Genomic DNA, 22,263 nt, shown 5'->3' on the forward strand with positions numbered 1-22,263 from the left:
AGCTCAGATCGTGTCTCTTGACGACCTAGGCGCCGACGGCATGGATGACCCCCTCGGAGGCGGAGCCTCGAGAGAAATCGTCAACGACCTCGTCGCCACAGGCGTCAACGTCTTCTTTGAAGACGGCACAGGATCACGCGGTCTCGAGCGCGTCGAGGACCGGGACCTGGAACGGGCATGGCGAGAACGGCTACCCTTGTCCGAGCGGGACCTCTCCCGCGAGCCGTGCCGACCACCCGAGCCCAAAGGCGTACGAGCGGCGCCTCTCGACCGGTGCCGAACGACCCCATTCGGAGGCACGGACGAACCGGTGCCCTGCGATTCAAGAATCGCTAGCATCTGCTTCCCGAAGGAAGCCCATTCCTCTGGTGTCTCTTGCATGGAGGGATAAGCGACCCGGCGACGGGCGGAGTCCTCGGAAGAGGACGGGGAAGGCGACCTATGCTGGCGCTTCTGGGAATGCCTCGAAGAGGCGGAGAAGTGGCGAGACCGACTCCTGGAAGGAGACCCACTGGACTTCCGACGATGACGCGGAGAGTCGTCCCTCGAGTCATCCGTCGAAAGCCCCGCAGACCTCGATTTCCGGGGCTTAGACACCCGGCCTACCGACAGCTTCTTCTTGCGTTCCCGCAAGGCCTTTGCCGTGAGCAACTGGCAGTCGACACAGTCGTCCGTATCGTGGGCCTCCCCGAGGCACCAGAGGCAGGCGTTGTGCGAGTCCGTGACCGACATCTTGGACCCACAGTCCCCGCATTTCTTGAAGCCCGGACGCGGGGTTGAAGACGAAGTAGACATCACCACGAACAGGACTTCACAAAAAACCGAACAGGTTCAACGAACCGAGAATTGAAAACAGCAAACTCCAAAGAGTCGAGGCGTACCGAGATTCACGAAGCGAACACGTTCGCGGAAAAAACTGAACTGAGGCTATGGGCGTCGTGCGTCCTACTTATCACATCGGGTGACGTCGGCGGAGGTCCTCTGGGACGGCGCATCGATGTCATCGACGCAGGACGCAGACGCCAAAGATTTTCCAAAGCAGCACAGCTGTGGACATTACCTGTCATAGATATGGAATACGTCGAAGTTATGGCATATCCCAAAAGATGAAAAAATAGCAGCAAGAGGAGAAGTATAAAGAGAGAAAATAAAAGGGCCCAAGAAAGAACCTTGATTTACACCGTCAAGAAGAGATAATGTATCAGAAGTCAGAGAGGCCAAACGAGAAGAGAAAATAAAAGTAAGGCATGATCCACTGTGTGAAACGCAGCGGACAGATCCAATAGAATGAGGAGCGATGAGTGTTTAGAGTAACAAGTAGAAAGCTGTGAATAAAATACATAAAGAACTGTTTCAGTTGAGTGGAGAGGAGAGGACAAAACCCAGACTGGAAACAAGGAAGAGAAGAGTTGTCTGTTACAAAATGCAACAGTTTAATGCCAGTGAAATTGAGAAACGACCATATCTCTTGTCGAGTAAATTTAATTGAGCTGCAGCGGCAGAAACTCGAACAGAATTATATAGTCTGCTTACTTTTGTTAGCATAGAAAGTCACTCAGAGTGCTAGCAGAGTGTCTGGTGTGGCTGGATCGGTTGCAAAACTTTTTTGGATACTGCCTGTTGCTAACGGGCCAACGTGCTGGCATGCAGTCCTTCACCCTCCAAAAGCATCACTCCTCCTGCTGACACTCGCACACAAAACCATCCCACCAAACGCCAATATCTTGGCAAAGGGAACCGATGTTGCGTTCATCCAGCCCAATGAAGAGCCCGAATTGCTTGGAAAGGCAGACAGCAAAGTTGCAGGAGTTTCAATTTAAGAGTTGTGGAGGAATTGGGCGGTGTTCCACCCCTACGGGGACGTGGCAAGACATGCTGTCCAGTCAAATGGTCGAATATATTTGATCGAATGACAAATTGGTCGAATCAATTTGGTCGAAAAAAAAAAGGTCGAATTTTTTTTTTAAGTATTTTTTTTTTTTTGCTTTAGTATAGGTAAAAAAAGGTGTTTTAACACCAAAAACGGGGGTTGGGGGCGGGACCCCCCCCCAAAAAAAAAAAAAAATAATAATTCGACCATTTTTGCGACCAAATTGATTCGACCATATTGTAATTCGATCAAATGCATTCAACCAAATTTCTGGTAACCGCAAGACATCACTGAAGGATTGAGTATGGAGAAAACAGCAGTAAATACAGGCTGCCCTTTTAATATATAGGTGCAAAAATTGGAGTGATCACGGCACAGTACATTGACAGTACGACCGTGCCTAAGTCCTCTGAGTTGATTAGAGCGGGGTATTGTTTGAAGGAGGTGTGGCAGTCAGAGTTCAGTGGAAATAAGCTGCCGTGTGGCGCAAAACTTAACAAAAAGAAGATTACGGAGGAAGTGAGTCAGGACATGAATAAAGTATTACTAGAATGGGAAGGAGGAGGTAATTGCTCACCAGTCCGAATCTCAACTAGAATATAGTTTCACAAATTGGACCGTGTGTGATCCTGAGAGTAATCCCCAGGGTTCAACCCTTGGGCCTTAAATATTGGAAATGAGGCCAGGAACAATCAATAAAAGAAAAAAGGTAATTGACGATGAAGAATGTAGTAAAACTGATGCATCAATTACATCCGAATTGGTGGAAAAATCTTTAGCAGAGGAAGTATCAACCCCGCGGAGGAGGGGGGAGGAGGTTTGAAGTTGAAAACGAATATAAACAGCTGGCCAGTGCAGGAGAAAAACATTTAGAAAACCCCATGATTAACCCCGGTAGGAGAAATGAAGGGGAGATGATTCTTCCTTTAAGCGACAAAGGAAGATTATCTACCAAATGCGTGTTTTCTGATCTAGGAAAATAAAAGCATGTCACTACATTTGTAACTGTGTGTTGAAGATATAAGCAAACAATAATTAGAAGATCTAAGTAAATGTGTTTCTATTGCGCCACTAACCCGCAGGCCTCAAGGCGCTTACAAGAGTCACATAAAAGACAGTGAAAAATTGTTAGAAGTTTACATAGTAGTGACAGTATATTTAAAGGAAAAACTAAACTTTTTCAAACCTAGTGGAGCTGTTACTACAATTTCTGGAAACAGTTTATATATTATAATAGTCAAGTGTAAATGCATCTAGCATGTAGAAAACTACCTGCATTCATATTAGTGGAAAATTAAAGCCAGGAGTCATTCATTCACACCTCTTGACAATTAGCAGAGGCTTTTCAGGTATGTAAAGAATTCCAGTTAAAATGGAGGGGGAGAAAGGAATTGGGAAGATCACAAGAAACAAGTAAGGTCATTTTATGTGCCATCTCATTTCAGGTCTCGATTGCAAAAGAGGACAGTGTTACGACCCTCGCCCAAAACCCCCACTGGCGAACCCATTGGCCAGGTGGAGTCAGGACTCGGACCTCTAGAGCCTGGCATCCTCTTCAAAAGCCCTCATGGGGCCAGTCCTGGCGCCTATGGCGCCAGGCTCATACACCATGAAAAACAATGTGCTTGGGAACTACTTTATTGTATTGTCAGCCAACATGGAGGCATCCACATAGCTTGGTTCCTAAGAACCAAGCTATGCGTTCTAGTGTTTTGGGTGTGGCAGCCTAGGGACTACTTTACCTGGACTATTTTGTTGGGGCTATTTAAACCACACCCGAGCAAGACAACACGCTTTGCATTACTTTGCAGCTTGCACCGTGACGTTCACCATGTCCAGCTATTCCCTCGAACCTCGGAGAAGCAGAACCTGCAAGGAGTCAAAAGGAAGATCATTAGCAGCAGCATCTTACCTGCAGTCTTCATCTTTAAACACTTGCAGCTACTGAGAACAGCTTCCTCGAATCTGCACGCCTCCCGGACCGAACGACCTGAAAGAGGAAGATAGAGGCAACATTAAAGAAAGCAGTAGAGACATATACAAATTACGAACTGCTCAAAAGGCTTACCTGGTTGGTCGCTTCTCGGCTAGCACCAATCTGGACATTCCACTCGCGCTGAAGAACACTGCAACCTACAAGGAAGGAAAACACAGGTTATCAAAGGCAAGACTTCGCAGCGCTGCGCATAGCGCTTACTTACTGCACCATAGCGCTCTTAATGCACCATCATTTACCAGCGGGGCTCAACCAAGCCAGTTCGCCGCGCTGAAGCTCTGCATACCTAAGGGAGAAAAAAAAGACATTTTAAACAAAGAAAGGCATGCACGATAGCAACAAAACTAAAGAACAGCAATAAGACCTACCTGAACAATATCAAACGGGACGGCGTCAGTGAAGTAACTGGACCGGACTCGCCCATGAAAGACAACACGCCCCTGCAAAGAAGGCAGGACGGAGAGTATGGAACAAGTTACTTACCTGTAACTGTTGTTCTCTTGCATGGGTCTGGCATGGATTCACATGCTCATGAATATTCCCTGTCGTCAGGCCGGGAATCCTCGGTATAGAAGAAAAAAGAAAATCAGTATCAGTTTAGTTTCTGATCTGTCTTTCTTAGTAGTAACCAATCACTGGTCTCTGGGTCATACTGCCCCCAGCCAATGACTGCCCTCTCCCTAAGCCCCGCCTCCGGCAGCCGTCCTCAGATTTGGTAGCACGTAAAGTGGCAGTATGACCAAGTGAAGAGCCGCAGAGGGGTAGGCGGGAGGGTTCGCATGTGAATCCATGCCAGACCCATGCTGGAGAACAACAGTTACAGGTAAGTAACTTGTTCCTTCTCCAGCATGGGGTCTGGCATGGATTCACATGCTCATGAATAAGAGAATACATAGCAGTACACACATGCACAACCACGGGAGGTGGCAACAGGCTCGACATTAAGCAATACAACAACTCAACATTAAGCATCTCTTACATCCTCACCAGGCAACAGGTTGCGCAGCACTGCTTGGCCGACCCTGGAGTCCCGATCGACGCAGTAGAATCTCGTGAAGGTATGCGTCGACCTCCACGTAGCAGCCCTGCAGATGTCCAGCAGGGGCACACCAGACAGGAACGCCGTGGTAGCAGCGATCACTCTGGTCGAATGGGCTCTCAGACAGCCGGGCAGCGGTCGGTTTGCCAACCGGTGACAGTGCAGGATGCTGCCGGAGAGCCATCTGGAAATGGAAGTCTTCAAGAGAGCCTTCCCTTGATTCACAGTCCCAAAGTTCACAAACAGCTGTGACGTCTACCGAAAACCCTTCGTGAGGTCCACGTAGAACTTGAGCGCTCTAGCTACATCCAGCGAGTGCAAAGTCCTCTCGGCCGGCGAGGAAGGCGACGGGAAGAAAACTGGCAACACCAAGGGCTCGTTGAGGTGGAAGTCCGACGGCACCTTGGGCATAAAGGAGGGGTGCGTCCTCAGCACCAGCCTCGTGTCATGAACAGTCAAGTATGGAGGCTTGCAAGATAGGGCCTGGATCTCTCCCACTCGTCGTGCAGAGGTGATGGCCACGAGGAAAGCTGTCTTCCATGACAGGAACTTCAAAGGCGCAGAATTCATAGGCTCGAATGGGGCCCCCATGAGCCTGGTCAGCACCACATTAAGCACCCACGCCGGGGCAGGAGCCTTCACCGGCGGGAATTATCGGAATAGTCCCTTCATGAATTCTTTCACCAGGCGATGAGACCACAAGGACACCCGTCCCGTAGTCCTGGTATATCGGGAGATTGCAGCCAGATGTATTTTGATGGAGGCGTCAGCCAGTCCAGCTTTGGCCAGTGACGGTAGGTACGGCAGTACTTGAGGGGCCGTAATCCGCAGAGGGTCAATCTTCTGTGCACGGCACCAGACAGAGAACCTCTTCCATTTATGTCCGTAGCACTTGATAGTTGAGGACGCCCTGGCCTTTGCAAGAACCTCTCTGCAGTCGGCCGGGACGTCGTACCCTCCAAACTCTAGCGCTGCAGGAGCCAGGCCTGCAAGTACAGCGACTCCGGGTTGTGGTGAAGAATGGCGCCTCCTTCTCTGGAGAGAAGGTCTGCGTCTGTCGGCAGCTTGACTGGTGTGGACGTTGACAAGTCCAGAAGGTCCGGTAACCAGATCTGTCTCGGCCACGCCGGTGCGACGAGGATCATCCTGCACCGGGACCTCTTGAGCTGGTTGATGAGCAGGAGCAGCAACGGCAGCGGAGGGAACACAAAGAAATAGGCCGTCCCATGGGAACGAGAAAGCATCGCCCATGCTCCTCGGCTGGGGGAACCTGCTGGCGAACCTCCGGCACTTGGAATTCGCCGCCGTCGCGAAGAGATCGATTTGGGGTTCACCCCATCGTCGGAAGAGTCGATCCACTTGATCCTGGTGTAGTTCCCACTCGTGGCACGAGTGCAGCTCCCTGCTGAGTAAGTCGGCGAATCTGTTTTTTATTCCTGCCAGATGAAGAGGCACCAGAAACATCCGTTGGGCGACGGCCCAATGCCACAGATCCTGGGCTTCCTTGGATAGGGCCGGGGACCTGGTTCCGCCCTGCTTCCGGATGTAGAACATCGTGGTGGTGTTGTCGGTGAAGATCCTCACCACCTTGCCCTTGAGGGACGGAAGAAAGGACCTGAGGGCCCAGAACACTGCACGGAGCTCCAAGATGTTGATGTGGAGTGACTTCTCCTCCGGGAGCCAAAGGCCTCTCGCGTGAAGATCTCCGGAGTGCGCTCCCCAACCTTCCAGGGAGGCGTCCGTCGTCACCGTCACCTGGTGAGCTGGGGTCTGAAAGTCCGTGCCCGCCGACAGATGGGAGCGGGTACCCCACCACCGGATCGCCTGACGGAACGTCTCGTTGAGGGATCCTGTCCTCGAAGCTGCCCGTCGACTGGACCCAGCAGGCGTCAAGGAACTCTTGTAAGGGGCGCATCCGAAGCCTGCAAAGGCGCACCAGATAAATGCAGGAGGACATCATCCCGAGGAGGGACTTGATAGATCTTACCCTGGCCATGTCCGTGGCCAGCAGACGCTGCACCTTGCCCAGAATGGTCCTGGTCCTTTCCTCCGACGGCGAGGCCAGCCACGCCACTGTGTCGAGCTTGGCTCCCAGAAACAGGGCGACTTGCGACGGAACCAGGTGGGATTTTAGAAAGTTGATGGAGAATCTCAGGTCCGTGAGCAGCCGGACGGTCTTCCGAGTGTGCTCCACGGCGAGCTCCCTTGTCCTTGCCCGGATGAGCCAGTCGTCCAGGTAGGGGTAGACGTGGATCCCCTGTAGGCGCAGCCGCGCCGCCACCGGTGCGAGGCACTTGGTGAACACCCTGGGTGCCGACTTCAATCTGAACTGGAGGGCCTTGAACTGGTAGTGCCGCCCTTGGAGCACGAACCGGAGGAATTTTCGGTGTCTTTTTAGAATGGGGATGTGGAAGTACGCATCCTCCAAGTCCGACAGGATTTCGCCCTCTTCTAGCTGTCCCAGCACGTGCTGGAGGGTGACCATACGGAACCTCTGTGCCTTGATGTACTTGTTCAGTCGTCGCAGGTCCAGGATGGGATGCCATCCTCCTGTCTTCTTTTTTACGAGGAAGTACCTTGAGTAAACTCCGGAGCCCCGAAGCCTCTTTGGGACGAGCTCGATGGCACCCTTCTTGAGCATCGCCCTTACTTCGAACAGTAGTTGAGGGATGTGATTTTCCTTCCTGGCCACGGGTGGAACGCGAAGGCACTTCTTCTGAAACTCGAGCGTGTTCCCTTGGGCCAGGGCGTCCAGCACCCAACGGTCGGTGGAGATGGACTCCCACACGCTGATGAACCTCGCTAGCCGGCCTCCCACTGGGGTGCTTCGGCGGGGGCCCGACCCCACGGTCGGTTCAATCTTGTTTGGAGGCCGCCTTGCCTCCTTGACCTCCCCGTCAACGTCGACGGGCACCACCTGACTTGCCGCGTCCCCTGTAGGCTTCCTGGGACGAAGATGTTGCCGCCTGGCAGTACGAGGAGGAGCCACTGCCGGATCCCATGGAGGCACCTTGTCTGCCTCCGGAGCTCCGAAAGGACAGCCGTCGTTATTGGAGCACTCCCAGTGCCCGGGCAGTCTCTGTGTCTGTCTTGATGGCCTGAAGGGACTCATCAACCGCCTTCCCAAACAGGTTGTTCCCGTCGAAGGGCATGTCCAAAACCTTGGTTTGTACGTCCTGGCGGAAATCCGTGGCCTTGAGCCATCCTCGTCGTCTCAAGCAAACGGCGTTGCCCAACTGACGGAAACCGGTGTCGGCGATGTCCGTTGCCACCGTGATGGCGTGGTCCGAAGTAATCTCACCTTCCTGTAGGATTTCAAGGGCCTCAGCCCTTTTGGCGTCCGGAAGGAAGTCCAACAGAGGGGCGATTTTGAACCACAACTCCCTGTCGTAGCAGGCTACGATAGCCAGGGCGTTGGCTGCCTTAATAGTCGCTGCGGATGAGATGATCCATCGTCCCATCGTGTCCAGCTTCCTGCCCTCGCCGTCCGGCGGGGAAGTTTGTCAAGGCCGATGCCCCCCCCCCCCCCAGCTTTCTTCTTTGCCGCTGCCGAGACTACCGAATCCGGGGTAGGTTGCGCCCGAAGGCACAAGGGGGCAGCGTTGGGGACCCGGTACTACTTCTTGTACCGATCCCCTCTTTGCCGGCGCAGGGTTCTTGAGGAGGGCGAGCCCCTCATCCCAGATGTCATCAAGAAGCGGTATGGCGAGGACCGTCTTCCTTTTAGCCTCGCGCTGTTGGCAAAGGAACCCTTCTTTCTTCTCTTCTGGGCAGAGCTGGAAGAGCTCAGATGCCCTGGAAATCATGGCATTAAAGGATCCAATCTCGTCGGGCGGGGACGCCTGAGCAGGGGGCGACGGGCAACACGTCCCGTCGTCGCCTCCGTCGTCATCTGTGCCTGTATCATCCCTGTGGGTAGTAGACTGGGGGGAAGGCAGAGCAGGCCGCAGAGGTGGGAGAGGTGGCATAGGATGCGTCCTCCTCCTCTTATGCGGTGGACTCTCCGAAGGTCCTGGCTCCGGTTCCCCCGTCGGGTCTGGCTCAGGTACCTCCGTCGGGGGGAGGGGCAACCTTGTCCTCATCTCCGAGCATAAGGACTGAATCGCTGACAAAATGGCCGCCAAAGTGTCCTGAGGAGCCTCGTCGGCGACACTGTTGCTCCCGTCGTCGGGATCCCTACCGATGGGCTGGGCCTCTTCCACAACTTCGATGAGCTCTTCTTCAGAGGTTGTGTCCGTATCCACAATGGCCACCAGCCCCTCCCCCACCTTTTCCAATGAGGACTTCGTGGGAGTCTTCTCAATGGGCCTGAAAGACGACTCCCTCCGCGGTGGCAGGGAGACTTGGGGTTGCCTCCACTGGTGTAGCCTCCACAGGCTGAGCCAGGGCCGCGGCGACATCCTCAATCGAGGTCTTAGCAGGGTGAATTAAGGCCATCGTCACCTTCTGTACGCCTGGGGCCTTCACCTTGGGGGGAGGGTCTGAGCCTCGCTCGCCCCCTCTGCCGGAATCTTCGAGATCGACCGGGGCCTCTCCAGAAGCTTCGCCGGGTTCTCGGACTTCCTCTTACCCAAGCCAGAGCGTTGGCTCGTGGTTGATGGCGCCGGAGAGGAAGCGCCCTGCCTGGCAGCCAAGGAGCCCGACCGTTCGGCGCTCCCGGTGCCCGCTGACTCACGGTGCTTAGCCTTTTGTTGGGCCCCCGTCGCTGGGGCGCCCTCACAGGACTTAGAAGACCGCTCGGACTTTTTTCTTCTTCTCACCCGACGGGCTCTTCCCTTACAGCCAGTTGGCGAGACGGAGGTGGCGATCCTTCATGGTCCGCTCCGACATGTTACCACAAAACGCACAGTCCTTCTCCGTGTGCGTCTTGTCCTCATGGAGACAGAGGCATAACGAATGCTCGTCCTCCTTGAAAACATTCTGAAGCTGGCATCCAGGGCAGGTCCTGAACAGCTTCCCGGGCGTCAAGCTTCCTTTCTCCTGGGCCATGTCCGGGGTAGGCCTTGGAACTTCTGGAATCCTCCAAAAGCGTAACTCGACGAAATCTTCACCATTGAGGGGCGTAGAAAACTCTGAAACGGATCCCCGTTGATCGGATGTAGAAACGGTGGAGCTTGAGGCTCTATTTAACTGAAAAATGAGAAAAATCTCCTGAAAAAGCGCGAAAACGCAGCAAAAGCTCGAGAGCTACAGCACGAGGACTCCCAACACTTGAACGTGCGGTAAAAATCTGAGGATGGCTGCCGGAGGCGGGGCTTAGGGAGAAGGCAGTCATTGGCTGGGGGCCGTATGACCCAGAGACCAGTGATTGGTTACTACTAAGAAAGACAGACCAGAAACGAAACTGATACTGATTTTTTTTTCTATACCGAGGATTCCCGGCCTGACGACGGGGAATATTCATGAGCATGTGAATCCATGCCAGACCCCATGCTGGAGAAGCCCAATTCTACCACAAGGTAAGGAGAGGTCGCCAGAGGAACTGAAATCATACGGGGGTGGAGGGAGGCTACTTACCCCAGTCGGTCAGTCCTGAACACAGTCCTCCTGTATTTTCAGGCAGAACCTTCCCCGCAGACCACATCAGGGCAAAGCTGCGAAGCATACCAGCGAGTAACCCGGCTGGGTGGCGTCCCTGTGGATACCAGGTGAGCGTAACAGACAGATGCAAGATTCCGGTTTATTATTTTGTCCCATTCCCTTTTCCCTTAGGAGGTGAAGAATACATGGCTTGTGTTAACCTAGGCTGTGTGTTATATGCTCAAAAATGTCGGCGGGATCAGCAGCTCCCATTTTTTTCTTGATCCTGTCCACCGCCCATCAAAAAAAGGAACGCTCCTGCATTGTAGCCCAGATCTGGGAGCATCTTGGAGGAAACCTTGGGTGCACGGGGCTAGGGAGCAGAATCTTGATTCTCTATTTAGTTTATCAGTATGTAGGGTTGGGAGGGTGCACCATAGTAAGATTATGCAGTGCACTGGCATACAGAGAAGAGGAACAGACAAAAGGAGGAAGGGTTTCCAACAGTTATAATGAAAATACTGCAGAAATTGCTCGGCCGATGCCAGCACAGAGGCAACCAGAAGCAATAATAAGATCAAGCACACAAGTACAAATTAAGTAGCAGTAAAGTGGAACACACAGAGAAACTAACATTTTAAAAGCATGTTCCTCAAAGTTCTTCCCTGCTTAAGCAGTTCAGCTGGCTCTTTCAAATGTCTGCAGTTGGAAATGAGCTTTCAGCAGAAAGCACGCAACATGCTTGGACAAGCATCTGCGCTCCCTCTGAATATGTACCTGAAATCGCCAGGCAGAGTGCAAGTTCTCTATCGCCAGACCTAAAAACACAATCTGAGTCAGGGTGTGCTTACAAAGTCTTTCAACCAGTATAGCACAAAGACACACTAAAGAATGCAACCAGGAGTTAATCTGCTGCTTGAAAATCATAAGACTATGGTCCCATTAACTTCAATCATTTACCATCAAAAATATTCTGCCAGTCGCTTGCAACAGGCAGCTCACTTGGCACAAAAGGGAGTGAACCACAGCACACCTGGATCATCTCTGAAGAAAACAGTTGAAAGCTTAAACTGTAATGTCAGTGTCATCTTAAAGCAAAGGATATCAGGTAAATATTGGCATGAAATGCATATGTCCCATCTGTTAGCAGACCTGCCTGGTTGAAACAGACTAGTAATGATCGAATAGCTTAAGAAGGCTTTTAAATAATTACTACTCACCAGAGCAATGGTCCCTTCGTTGGAAAGTAGGTAGCAGAGGCTGGCCCCAGTTCGGATCAATGCTTCCTGGCTGATAGCACCCTGGGAGGAACCACGGACCCCATCAGTGTAGCCTTTACTAACTTCAGCTTGAAGACTGCAAGCTGCACCAATGCAAGGAGCAAGAAAAGATGATGATTCTTCAGGCTGCTTCTCTTGAATGAAGCAGCAATGGCACATATGTAACCCAGATTGTAGATAAGCAAAAAGAAACCAAGGTAAGCAGGAAACATAGCATGACAACCGGAAAGGGCATGCATCCAGGGGGCAGCCATAATATTAAGAGTGTTGTAAACGGGATCAGCACAGTATAGGATGCATACATATACTGGCAAAAACATTGCACAGTTACTGTGGAGGAAGGACGGACTTTGTGTAATTGAGTCTGGGTATACCGTTCCACTAGGGTCTGTTAGGTAATAATGAATGCAGTCACACTGTGCGAGACTACACAACCCGTATCTGCTTGGTATTACGTAACCCACTTTATGGTATAGGTCTGCACTACACAAGCTGGTAGTGTGACTGAGCAGCCAGGCCTGTCTCAAGGGGAGTAAATGTGAGCTTTAGAGCTGTACAAATGAAATCTGTTAATACAAGTAGCCAAGTAACACTTACACTCAAGGTTTTAGTTATAAATAGTTATTTATTTAATTAACATCAATTTATAAATAGCCATTCTTTAAAAGGCAATTTGTGTAACAATGTAAATATACTTTAACATTACTTCTCAGAATCTAAACCAGTTGGTGGATAATCTTTGGATATGCTTCTTACACAATTCCTACACCCTGAGGTGACTTCAATCACAAGGACAGTAATGGCATTCATATATCACACTAATTATACTTTGCAGATTCTGAGGTTGTAGAAAGGAAAGGGAAGGAAAACGGTTAGACAGTTTCTCAGGATATGTGAGGACAACTAAATCTTCCAATGAAACCTAGATAAGCCTTTCCGAGCAGTAACAGTATACAACAAGCTACCACCTATGAGGTGCAAACAGTATCAAAGTCAATGGACTAGAAGAGTCTTCAGGGAGCAAGGACAGAAAGTCAAGTGGGACAGTCTATTGATCTGTTGCACTTCTTAAATCAAATTCTTGCACAAAGTTAGAGAGTTTGTAGAAAAATCACTTGTAGTGTCACAAGCTGTTAAGCCTGTGAGAAGGGGAGTTGAATCAACTCTAAAAAGGTAAGCCAAAGCAATTCCCAACTGAGAAGAGCACAGCTACAAGGCAATAAGGTAAGTACCCCAAATCTAAACAGAACCTCAGGTTTGAAGAAGAGTGGTCTAGCTGGAGTTAATCTTACTACAGCAGTGCAGACCCTGGTGTTACGCTCACCTGGTATCCACAGGGACGCCACCCAGCTGGGTTACTCGCTGGTATGCTTCTCAGCTTTGCCCTGATGTGGTCTGTGGGGAAGGTTCTGCTTGGAAATACAGGAAGACTGTTCAAGACTGACCGACTGGGGTAAGTATCCTCCCTCCACCCCCGTAGGATTTCAGTCCCTCTGGCGCCCTCTCCTCACCTTGTGGTAGAATTAGATGTGCTCTCCGCCCTGCCTTCTTTGCAGGGGGCGTTGTCTTGCATGGGTGAGTGCGGTCCAGTTACTTCACTGACGCCGGCCCGTTTGATATTGTCCAGGTAGGTCTTATTGCTGTTCTTTAGTTTTGTTGCTATCCTGCATGCCTTTCTTTGTTTAAAATGTCTTTTTTCTCCCTTAGGTATGCAGAGCTTCAGCGCGGCAAACTGGCTTGGTTGAGCCCCGCTGGTAAATGATGGCGCATTAAGAGCGCTATAATGCGGTAAGTAAGCGCTATGCTCAGCGCTGCAAAGTCTTGCCTTTGCTAACCTGTGTTTTCCTTCCTTGTAGGTCGCTGTGTTCTTCAGCGCGAGTGGAATGTCCGGAGTGGTGCCAGCAGAGAGGCGACCAGCCAGGTAAGCCTTTTGAACAGTTCGTAATTTGTAAATGTCTCTACTGCTTTCTTTAATGTTGCCTCTATCTTCCTCTTTCAGGTCGTTCTGTTCAGGAGGCGTGCAGATTCGAGGAAGCTGTTCTCAGTAGCTGCAAGTGTTTAAAGATGAAGACTGCAGATAAGATGCTGCTGCTAATCCTTTTGTCTCCTTGCAGGTTCTGCTTCTCCGAGGTTCGAGGGAATAGCTGGACACAGTGAGTGTCACGTTGCAAGCTGCAAAGTAACGCAAAGCGTGTGGTCTTGCTCGGGTGTGGTTTAAATAGCCAACAAAATAGTCCAGGTAAAGTAGTAAAGTAGGCTACCACACCCAAAGCACTAGACCGCATAGCTTGGTTCTTAGGAACCAAGCTATGTGGATGCCTCCATGTTGGCCGACAATACAATAAAGTAGTTCCCAAGCACATTGTTTTTCATGGTGTATGAGCCTGGCGCCATAGGCGCCAGGACTGGCCCCATGAGGGCTTTTGAAGAGGATGCCAGGCTCTAGAGGCCAGAGTCCTGACTCCCCCTGGCCAATGGGTTTGCCAGAGGGGGTTTTGGGCGAGGGTCGTGACAGTTAGCTGGTGCAAGATGGTCCCTCGTAGCGAGGTCTCCTAGCCAGGTCCTTTCTTGGATCAGTTCCTTGAAGGCACAGCAGCTTTCAGATTGGCGAAGGACAGCAGCAACAATTCTTATTCCATTGGGCTTCAAGGTTAAGCATCAAGTATCAACTTCATCTTCATCTTATGAACGATTTCCATCAGTAAGAGGTCCCCAGATATACTGTTTGGTCTCTCATTCACTCTGCGGGGTCACACTCAGGCAACCAATCATTCAGAAGGGCATTCATGCAGGCAGGCAGCCAATCAGGCTCATAGTGCATTCAGGCCATTCTCCTCCATCCAGACACTCACAACAAGGAATGTTTATTGGGACAAGTACCCAGCCATTCAGCACTACACACTGCATTCATACCAGTTTCGGCAGGGCTGTCTCAGTCTGTGTCACACACCAGAAACCAGACACCCATAACAAGAAGTGCATATTGGTCAGACATCCCATTCACCCAGGTCCCACCCAAAGGGCGTACCCACAACATACAGTCACTGGGAAGGTTCCAGTCAGTCTGGCCTGGACTTCCCCGCAATACCATATATGGAACTTCCACTCAACAGCCAGTCAGGGGGAAGGGACATAGTCAGGGCTTCCCAAGACTTTGGGAAAAACAAGGTAACAGGCAATAGAAATCAAGAGGCCACAGGGGCCATCTTGTCTCCTATCAGGAATCAACCGATTCCAATGGCAGGGCCTGGGTATCCCAAAATGGAGGATACTCAGAGCACCTGTCAAATTCAGCATGGAGCTGCCACATGCCCAGACCCTGCTCTGTGGGCCACACACAGGTGCCCAAAAACATACACTAGGGGTACAGTGTTGTACCCCCTCCCATGGGTGCCATAAGGGTATCCCATGGGTCTGTACACCAAACCAAAAAGAGGAACAGCTGCACTGCCAGGACTTCTGGGCAGAAAATAACAGAACATACACGAAAAAGGACTACAGAACAAGGACAGAGAGGCCCTGTCCCTCCAATGCATTTCCAGCATCACAATTATGTCCCAGCCAAAACTAGTCACCTGGTAGACCCAAAGCAAGTGCTCAACATCGGGACCAGAACCGAATCACTGGTGAGCCGCTTGCCGGCTAACCGGCGGTTAAAAACCACAGCTCAGTCAAGCTAGTCCTTGAACTGCTGACTCATTGTTCGCACATAGACGTACCCAAGATCACCACTTCGACTACCGTAGGCTGCCTATTCGAACCGCTGGAGCATCACTCATCAACTCTTCCCAGCAGCTAAAGCCCGTCAGCCCGGCCTACCGAGAAGCGTTCCAGGGACCGCCCGACCTGCATCACTCAAGAGCCAACGTTGTATTGCCAGAGCATTCGCCCCTGCTCAACACCAGCTGTCATGATGCCTACCTCTAAGGAGCCAGGCCGGGCCCAGCAACCCCAGAGGCAGACATCATTTTCCCCAGGGAAGTCTCAGCGGGCCCAAGTCGGGGCCCTTTGGACTCAGTCCTGGCGCCTTAGGCGCCAGGCTCATAGCGGACCCCAGTCCTGGCGCCTTAGGCGCCAGGCTCATAGAAGAGGATATGTGTTTAAGTGCTTGGGTGCACACTTACCTGATGCAGACCTTGCTGCTTCATCCAGGCCCTCTTGAGGCCTGAATGGGACTACTTAACCTGTAGGACTACTTCACCACCCGGGTGTGGTCGGGGAAGGATACATACCTGATTGGTGGAAGGATACATACCAGGAACTTCTTCCAAGGCTATTTAAACCCCACCCGAACAGCCACACATGCTTCGCGTTGTTCTGCACCTAGCAGCTGGACGCTCACCGTGTCAGCTCCTGCATCCTGACTTCAGCCACGCCTGCCAGCACCCTGGAACACCTGCAAGGGGAGAAAGGAAGAGAATAGGAGAAGAAAAGCCCTTACCTTCTAAATCTGCATCCCGGAGTCATTTCTCCAACGGCCCTGAAAAGGAAGACATCATTTTAAAGGCATTTCTTTTCGATCGCTGCAGCGCTGCATTTTACTCACCTTTGCAAGGCGCTTCCATCTTCAGCAGCGATCTTCCGGATTCAGCTACGCCCCGGCGCCTAGAGGAAAAAAGACAAGAACAAAGGTGAGGGAGAAAAGGAATAAGGAAAGCTCAGTTTCCTTTTAAGTCTTACCTGTTGGATTATTCCCACTGCATTTCGGGTCCTGCCGCTTCCTGGCATCTCCGGACCCCGGCCCCTATGGGGAAAAAGACATAAGCATTAGAGCTTGCTGCAATTAGACAACGAACATTATTATTAAGCTTGAACTTTTGAACAGAACTTTTACAGCGCCTTACCTGAACAGTCAAGCTTACCTGAACTCCCATCAATCCTCAATCCAGTGAAGTAACTGGGTTTCAACGCGCCCCTGCATCAGAAGCAGGATGGAGAGCTCATCCATCCAAACCCTAAGGTGAGGCTTCACGGGGAATCGTGGAGGAGGTATCGTGGAGGGTTGGAAGGGAGTGGGAGGCTTGAGCATTGTTCCACAGTTGGTAATACTCCCTTTTCACGCACAGGAGGGTATCCAACGAGCCAGGGAAGCCAGAATAGAGGGGCCCTTCCTGTCCATCTTCAGAGTTCTGCGCCTTCAACGCCGCGCCTCTGTGGGAACCAGGTGAGCGTAACAGAACGTGAATCCTTACCACAATTTCCCACCTGGGCGCTATGGAGACTTCCGAGACAGATCAGCTGGCCCATCTTTTAGGGGAATTACGGGCAGAAGTGCACTCAGCCCGCCAGGAGACTAATGCTCTCAGAAGGGAACTAATCCTATCCAAGGAAAGAACTGATGATCTGGCCAAAAGGTTATTGCAGGGCCAGGCAGAGCACACTCCTTTACCTGTTTCCGGAGATATTTCTACAACAATGGGTTCGAATAACCCGGTACAAATCAATCTACCTGGACACATGCCTTTGGCCCCGCCGGAACGTTTTGCGGGGGATCCCAAGAAATATGGCGTTTTTATGAACCAATGCCGTTTACACTTTTTATGCAGGCCCGGGGCCTTCCCCAACGACCAAACCAAAGTAGCCTTTGTACTATCTTACCTCAGTGGCTGTGCTGCCGATTGGTCTATTCCATTGGTAAATCAGGATGATCCCATTCTCCGGGATTTCCAGGGCTTCCAGGCCAGCATGGAAAGATTGTTCGCTCGACACTCACAGGCACAGGCCCTTGACAACGAACTGCTATCCTTACGACAAGGTAATCAGGATCTTTTGTCCTATATCGCCACCTTTAATAGACTAGTTGTGGAAACCGGATGGCCTGAAAATAAAAGGATCACATTGTTTCATCGAGGCCTGCGCGGAGAGCTTAAAGATGTTATAGCTCAGATAGTAGATCCACCCCAGGCCTGCGCAGACTACATAGACTTAGTGGTTCAACTTGATCACAGACTTCAAAATAGAAAAGCAGATCGGCTCAAGTATGAAACCAGAGTACCTATCAAGACCCACGTTAACTCCAAGAGTACTGACGTTTCCGAACCTATGCAAATTGGCAGTGTTAAAGGACCATTAACGCAGAAGGAACGAGAGAGAAGGCGACAAATGCAACTTTGTCTGTATTGCGGAACTTCTGGTCACTTTCTTCAAAGTTGTCCAGTTAAACCACCCAAGAAGATGGTTGGAGCCACTGATAACGAGTTATTGACACCTGTTTCGGGAAACGACCTAGCCCGACAAGCGTAGGGGTCCGCTTGCCGAGCTTGAAAACAAACTCTTTGACCTCGCATTTTGTCATGCCAATGGTGCTTGTGAACCCAAAACAGCCTCAGCAGTTGCATGCTATAAAAGCATACATAGACAGTGGAGCTATTGGAAATTACATAGACTGTGAATTGGCTTCCAGGATTAAGCTTCCTCTCCGCCCGAAAGTAACCCAAGATGTAATTACTACAGTTGATGGAACGGAAATAGCCTCAGGGCCTGTAACGCATTCCACAGTTGAAATCACTCTGGTGCGTCAGGACGGACATCGGGAAGCAATCGTGTTTGATGTGATCAAGGCCCCACAATTTCAAGTACTTCTTGGAATCCCTTGGTTAAAAACACATAATCCGAGAATAGACTGGCGAGCAAAGAAGATAACTTTTCCTGATTGTGAACCAACCTGTTACCCAAGGAATCCAGCTATGGGTCTAGCCTCTAACTTCCACCCCTGTACAGCTACCATCTGAATACCAAGAATTCCAAGACGTTTTTCAGAAAGAGCAGGCTAACACCTTACCTCCCCATCGATCTTACGATTGCCAAATCGACTTGGTACCCAATGCACAACTACCTTGTAGTAGGATTTATGCTCTTACTGAACCTGAGAACCTGCATTTGCGGCAGTATTTGGATCAATACCTGGCCAATGGTTTCATTCGCCCATCAAAGTCACCAGTCTCTTCCGCTTTGTTCTTCGTACCTAAACAGGAAGGAGACCTTAGGGCCTGTATTGACTACCGCGCCCTAAATCAGATAACGATTAAGAATCGTTACCCTTTGCCCCCGATACCTGAGCTTATCGACCAAGTAAAAGATGCTCGTGTGTACACCAAGCTAGATCTCCGAGGAGCTTACCACCTGGTACGTATAAAAGAGGGCGACGAGTGGAAGACTGCATTCCGCACCAAATTTGGGCTCTTCGAATATCAAGTAATGCCCTTCGGTTTGTGCAACGCACCTGCCGCCTTTCAGTACTTCATGAATGATGTTCTTCGGGAACTTATCGATGTTTGTGTCATCGTTTATATTGACGACATCCTGGTGTATTCCTCCTCAGAATCTGATCACAGAAACCATGTTAGGGCAGTTCTTGAGAAATTGCGACAGCACAAATTATTTGCCAAGCTCGAAAAATGCTTTTTTCATACCACAGAAGTGGAGTTTCTCGGATTCATCCTGACACCTCAAGGAATCCGAATGGACTCGCGGAAAGTGGACGCCATTCTCAAATGGCCATCTCCTAGCTCTGTGAAGGGAGTGCAAAGCATGCTTGGCTTTGCCAATTTCTATCGAAGGTTCATCCCGGAATTTTCTCGAACTGTTCAACCCATCACAGCTCTCCTAAAGAAAAATAAACGCTTTGAATGGACTCTTGAGGCTGAACAAGCCTTTCAGGACCTGAAAACCAAATTCACCTCTGCACCTGTATTGAAGCACCCGCGCCCAGATCTCCCTTACATCGTGGAAACCGATGCATCCAGTTCGGCCATGGGAGCTGTCCTGTCGCAAAGAGACCCAGAAACTAACCAACTACACCCTGTAGCCTTTTGGTCCAGAAAATTCTCTCCACCTGAACTCAATTACGCAATTACCGACAAAGAACTACTGGCTATTAAATCAGCTTTCAAGGCTTGGCGTCACTATCTTCTCGGTGCAAGACACACCATCACCGTAATTACGGACCACAGAAATTTGCAGTATTTAAAGACGGCCAAAGCTCAATCTTCGCGACAACTCCGATGGGCTTTATTCTTTGCAGAATTTGATTTTGTAATTACCTATCGCCCTGGCTGCAAGAATGGTAAGGCAGATGCCTTATCCCGGATAGGCATGGAAGAACCCAATTCGAGTTTAGAACCTGTGCCAATCATACCGGAACAAAGAATTCTGGGCTTGACTTCATTGCAAACCATGGAGGACATCCAAGCTCAAGTAAAACAGCTTTTTGACTCTTCTGCCTTACTGGAATGGAGTCAAAAGGGTCCTCACTACACCGTTAAGGATGATTTACCCTACTTCCAAGAGCGGTTATTTCTGCCAAGTAAAGAATTGCAGGAACTTGTCATTACCCGTCATCATGAATCATTAATGGAAGGACACCCCGGTATCGCGAAAACAGAAGAAAAGATCAAACGCCACTTCTGGTGGCCTTCTTGGAGAAAAGACAGTCATTTGTGTTGTCTTGCGGAATCTGTGCCCAAAATAAGAGTCAAAAGAAAAGGCCAGCCGGCCTACTTCAACCTTTGGACATTCCACCAGCACCTTGGCACACCTTGTCAATGGACTTTATAACTGACCTGCCTCCTTGTGGTGGTTACAACACGATTCTCGTAATAGTGGATCTATTCTCCAAAATGGCCCATTTTATCCCTTTAAAAGGATTGCCGTCAGCTTCCACCTTGGCCAAGGAATTTATGGAAAATATAGTGCGGTTACATGGTTTCCCTTCCATATTAGTCTCAGACCGTGGAAGTCAATTTATCTCCCACTTTTGGAAGAAATGTTGCCAACTAGCACAAATAGACGTGCGGTTATCCACCAGCCACCACCCCCAGACCGACGGACAAACCGAGAGAACCAATCAGACTCTCGAGCAATATCTGCGGTGCATGTTACACCAATCCGAGTTGAATTGGAAGGACATCCTTTGGATTGCAGAATATGCATACAACAATTCAGTGCATTCTGGAACCGGACAGACTCCTTTTTATACCCTGTATGGTCACCATCCTCGGACCTCTGACCTAGATCCACCTCTGACCCTGGAGATGCCTGCAGTAAATCACCTACATTCCACAATAACCCAAGCCTTCAAAGAAGCTACAACCCACTTACAGCAAGCCAAGAAAAAGTATAAAGAAAACGCTGATTTGCACCGAAGTAAAACTCCTCCTTACCAAGTAGGAGATCAGGTATGGCTAGCAACTAAACATCTACCCCTCAAGGGTCAGCGAACTTTTAATCCCAGATTCATTGGGCCTTACCCCATCAAAGCTATTATCAACCCAGTGGCCTTTAAACTCGATTTACCATCCAACATGCGGATCCATCCCGTTTTTCACGCATCTCTTCTACAACCAGTACAACTTGGAACCAGACTGTCTGAGCCCCCAGGCCCTGTCCAAATTGATGGAGAATTAGAATTCGAAGTGAAAGACATTTTAGATTCCAAGATAGTTAAGTCAAAACTCTTCTATCTTGTTGATTGGAAAGGATATGGACCTCAGGAAAGATCTTGGGAACCCAGTAACTATGTTCACGCACCACGATTAATTCAAAGATTCCATCGAAGATTCCCGCACAAACCAAAACCCCCGGAGGAAAAGACCTTGGGAGGGGCCTTGAGGGGGGGTACTGTCATGATGCCTACCTCTAAGGAGCCAGGCCGGGCCCAGCAACCCCAGAGGCAGACATCATTTTCCCCAGGGAAGTCTCAGCGGGCCCAAGTCGGGGCCCTTTGGACTCAGTCCTGGCGCCTTAGGCGCCAGGCTCATAGCAGACCCCAGTCCTGGCGCCTTATGCGCCAGGCTCATAGAAGAGGATATCTGTTTAAGTGCTTGGGTGCACAATTACCTGATGCAGACCTTGCTGCTTCATCCAGGCCCTCTTGAGGCCTGAATGGGACTACTTAACCTGTAGGACTACTTCACCACCCGGGTGTGGTCGGGGAAGGATACATACCAGGAACTTCTTCCAAGGCTATTTAAACCCCACCCGAACAGCCACACATGCTTCGCGTTGTTCTGCACCTAGCAGCTGGACGCTCACCGTGTCAGCTACTGCATCCTGACTTCAGCCACGCCTGCCAGCACCCTGGAACACCTGCAAGGGGAGAAAGGAAGAGAATAGGAGAAGAAAAGCCCTTACCTGCTAAATCTGCATCCCGGAGTCATTTCTCCAACGGCCCTGAAAAGGAAGACATCATTTTAAAGGCATTTCGTTTCGATCGCTGCAGCGCTGCATTTTACTCACCTTTGCAAGGCGCTTCCATCTTCAGCAGCGATCTTCCGGATTCAGCTACGCCCCGGCGCCTAGAGGAAAAAAGACAAGAACAAAGGTGAGAGGGAGAAAAGGAATAAGGAAAGCTCAGTTTCCTTTTAAGTCTTACCTGTTGGATTATTCCCACTGCATTTCGGGTCCTGCCGCTTCCTGGCATCTCCGGACCCCGGCCCCTATGGGGAAAAAAGACAAAGACATTGAATGAGCGAATGCAAAGACATTACCTGAGCGCTCATCCAGAACTGTTTCACTTCGGGTCGGCGCCATATCTCCAGCACTCCGAACCCCGGCCCCT

The 22,263-nt window shown here is 50.4% G+C and overlaps 1 protein-coding gene across 4 annotated transcripts in view; it reads right to left on the reverse strand.

Annotated features, from left to right (window-relative positions):
• The window catches only part of GPAM (glycerol-3-phosphate acyltransferase, mitochondrial), a 727,629-nt gene that overhangs the window by 220,510 nt on the left and 484,856 nt on the right, over positions 1 to 22,263 (reverse strand). For all 4 annotated transcript variants that reach the window (XM_069611788.1, XM_069611787.1, XM_069611786.1 and 1 more), the window contains exon 16: positions 11,646 to 11,788. In XM_069611788.1, coding sequence (XP_069467889.1) covers positions 11,646 to 11,788 — 143 coding nt within the window. The remainder of the gene's footprint in view (positions 1 to 11,645; positions 11,789 to 22,263) is intronic.

The sequence above is a fragment of the Ambystoma mexicanum genome, chromosome 8 (assembly GCF_040938575.1).
Source record: "Ambystoma mexicanum isolate Mex_15411 chromosome 8, UKY_AmexF1_1, whole genome shotgun sequence".
NCBI lineage: Eukaryota > Metazoa > Chordata > Amphibia > Caudata > Ambystomatidae > Ambystoma > Ambystoma mexicanum.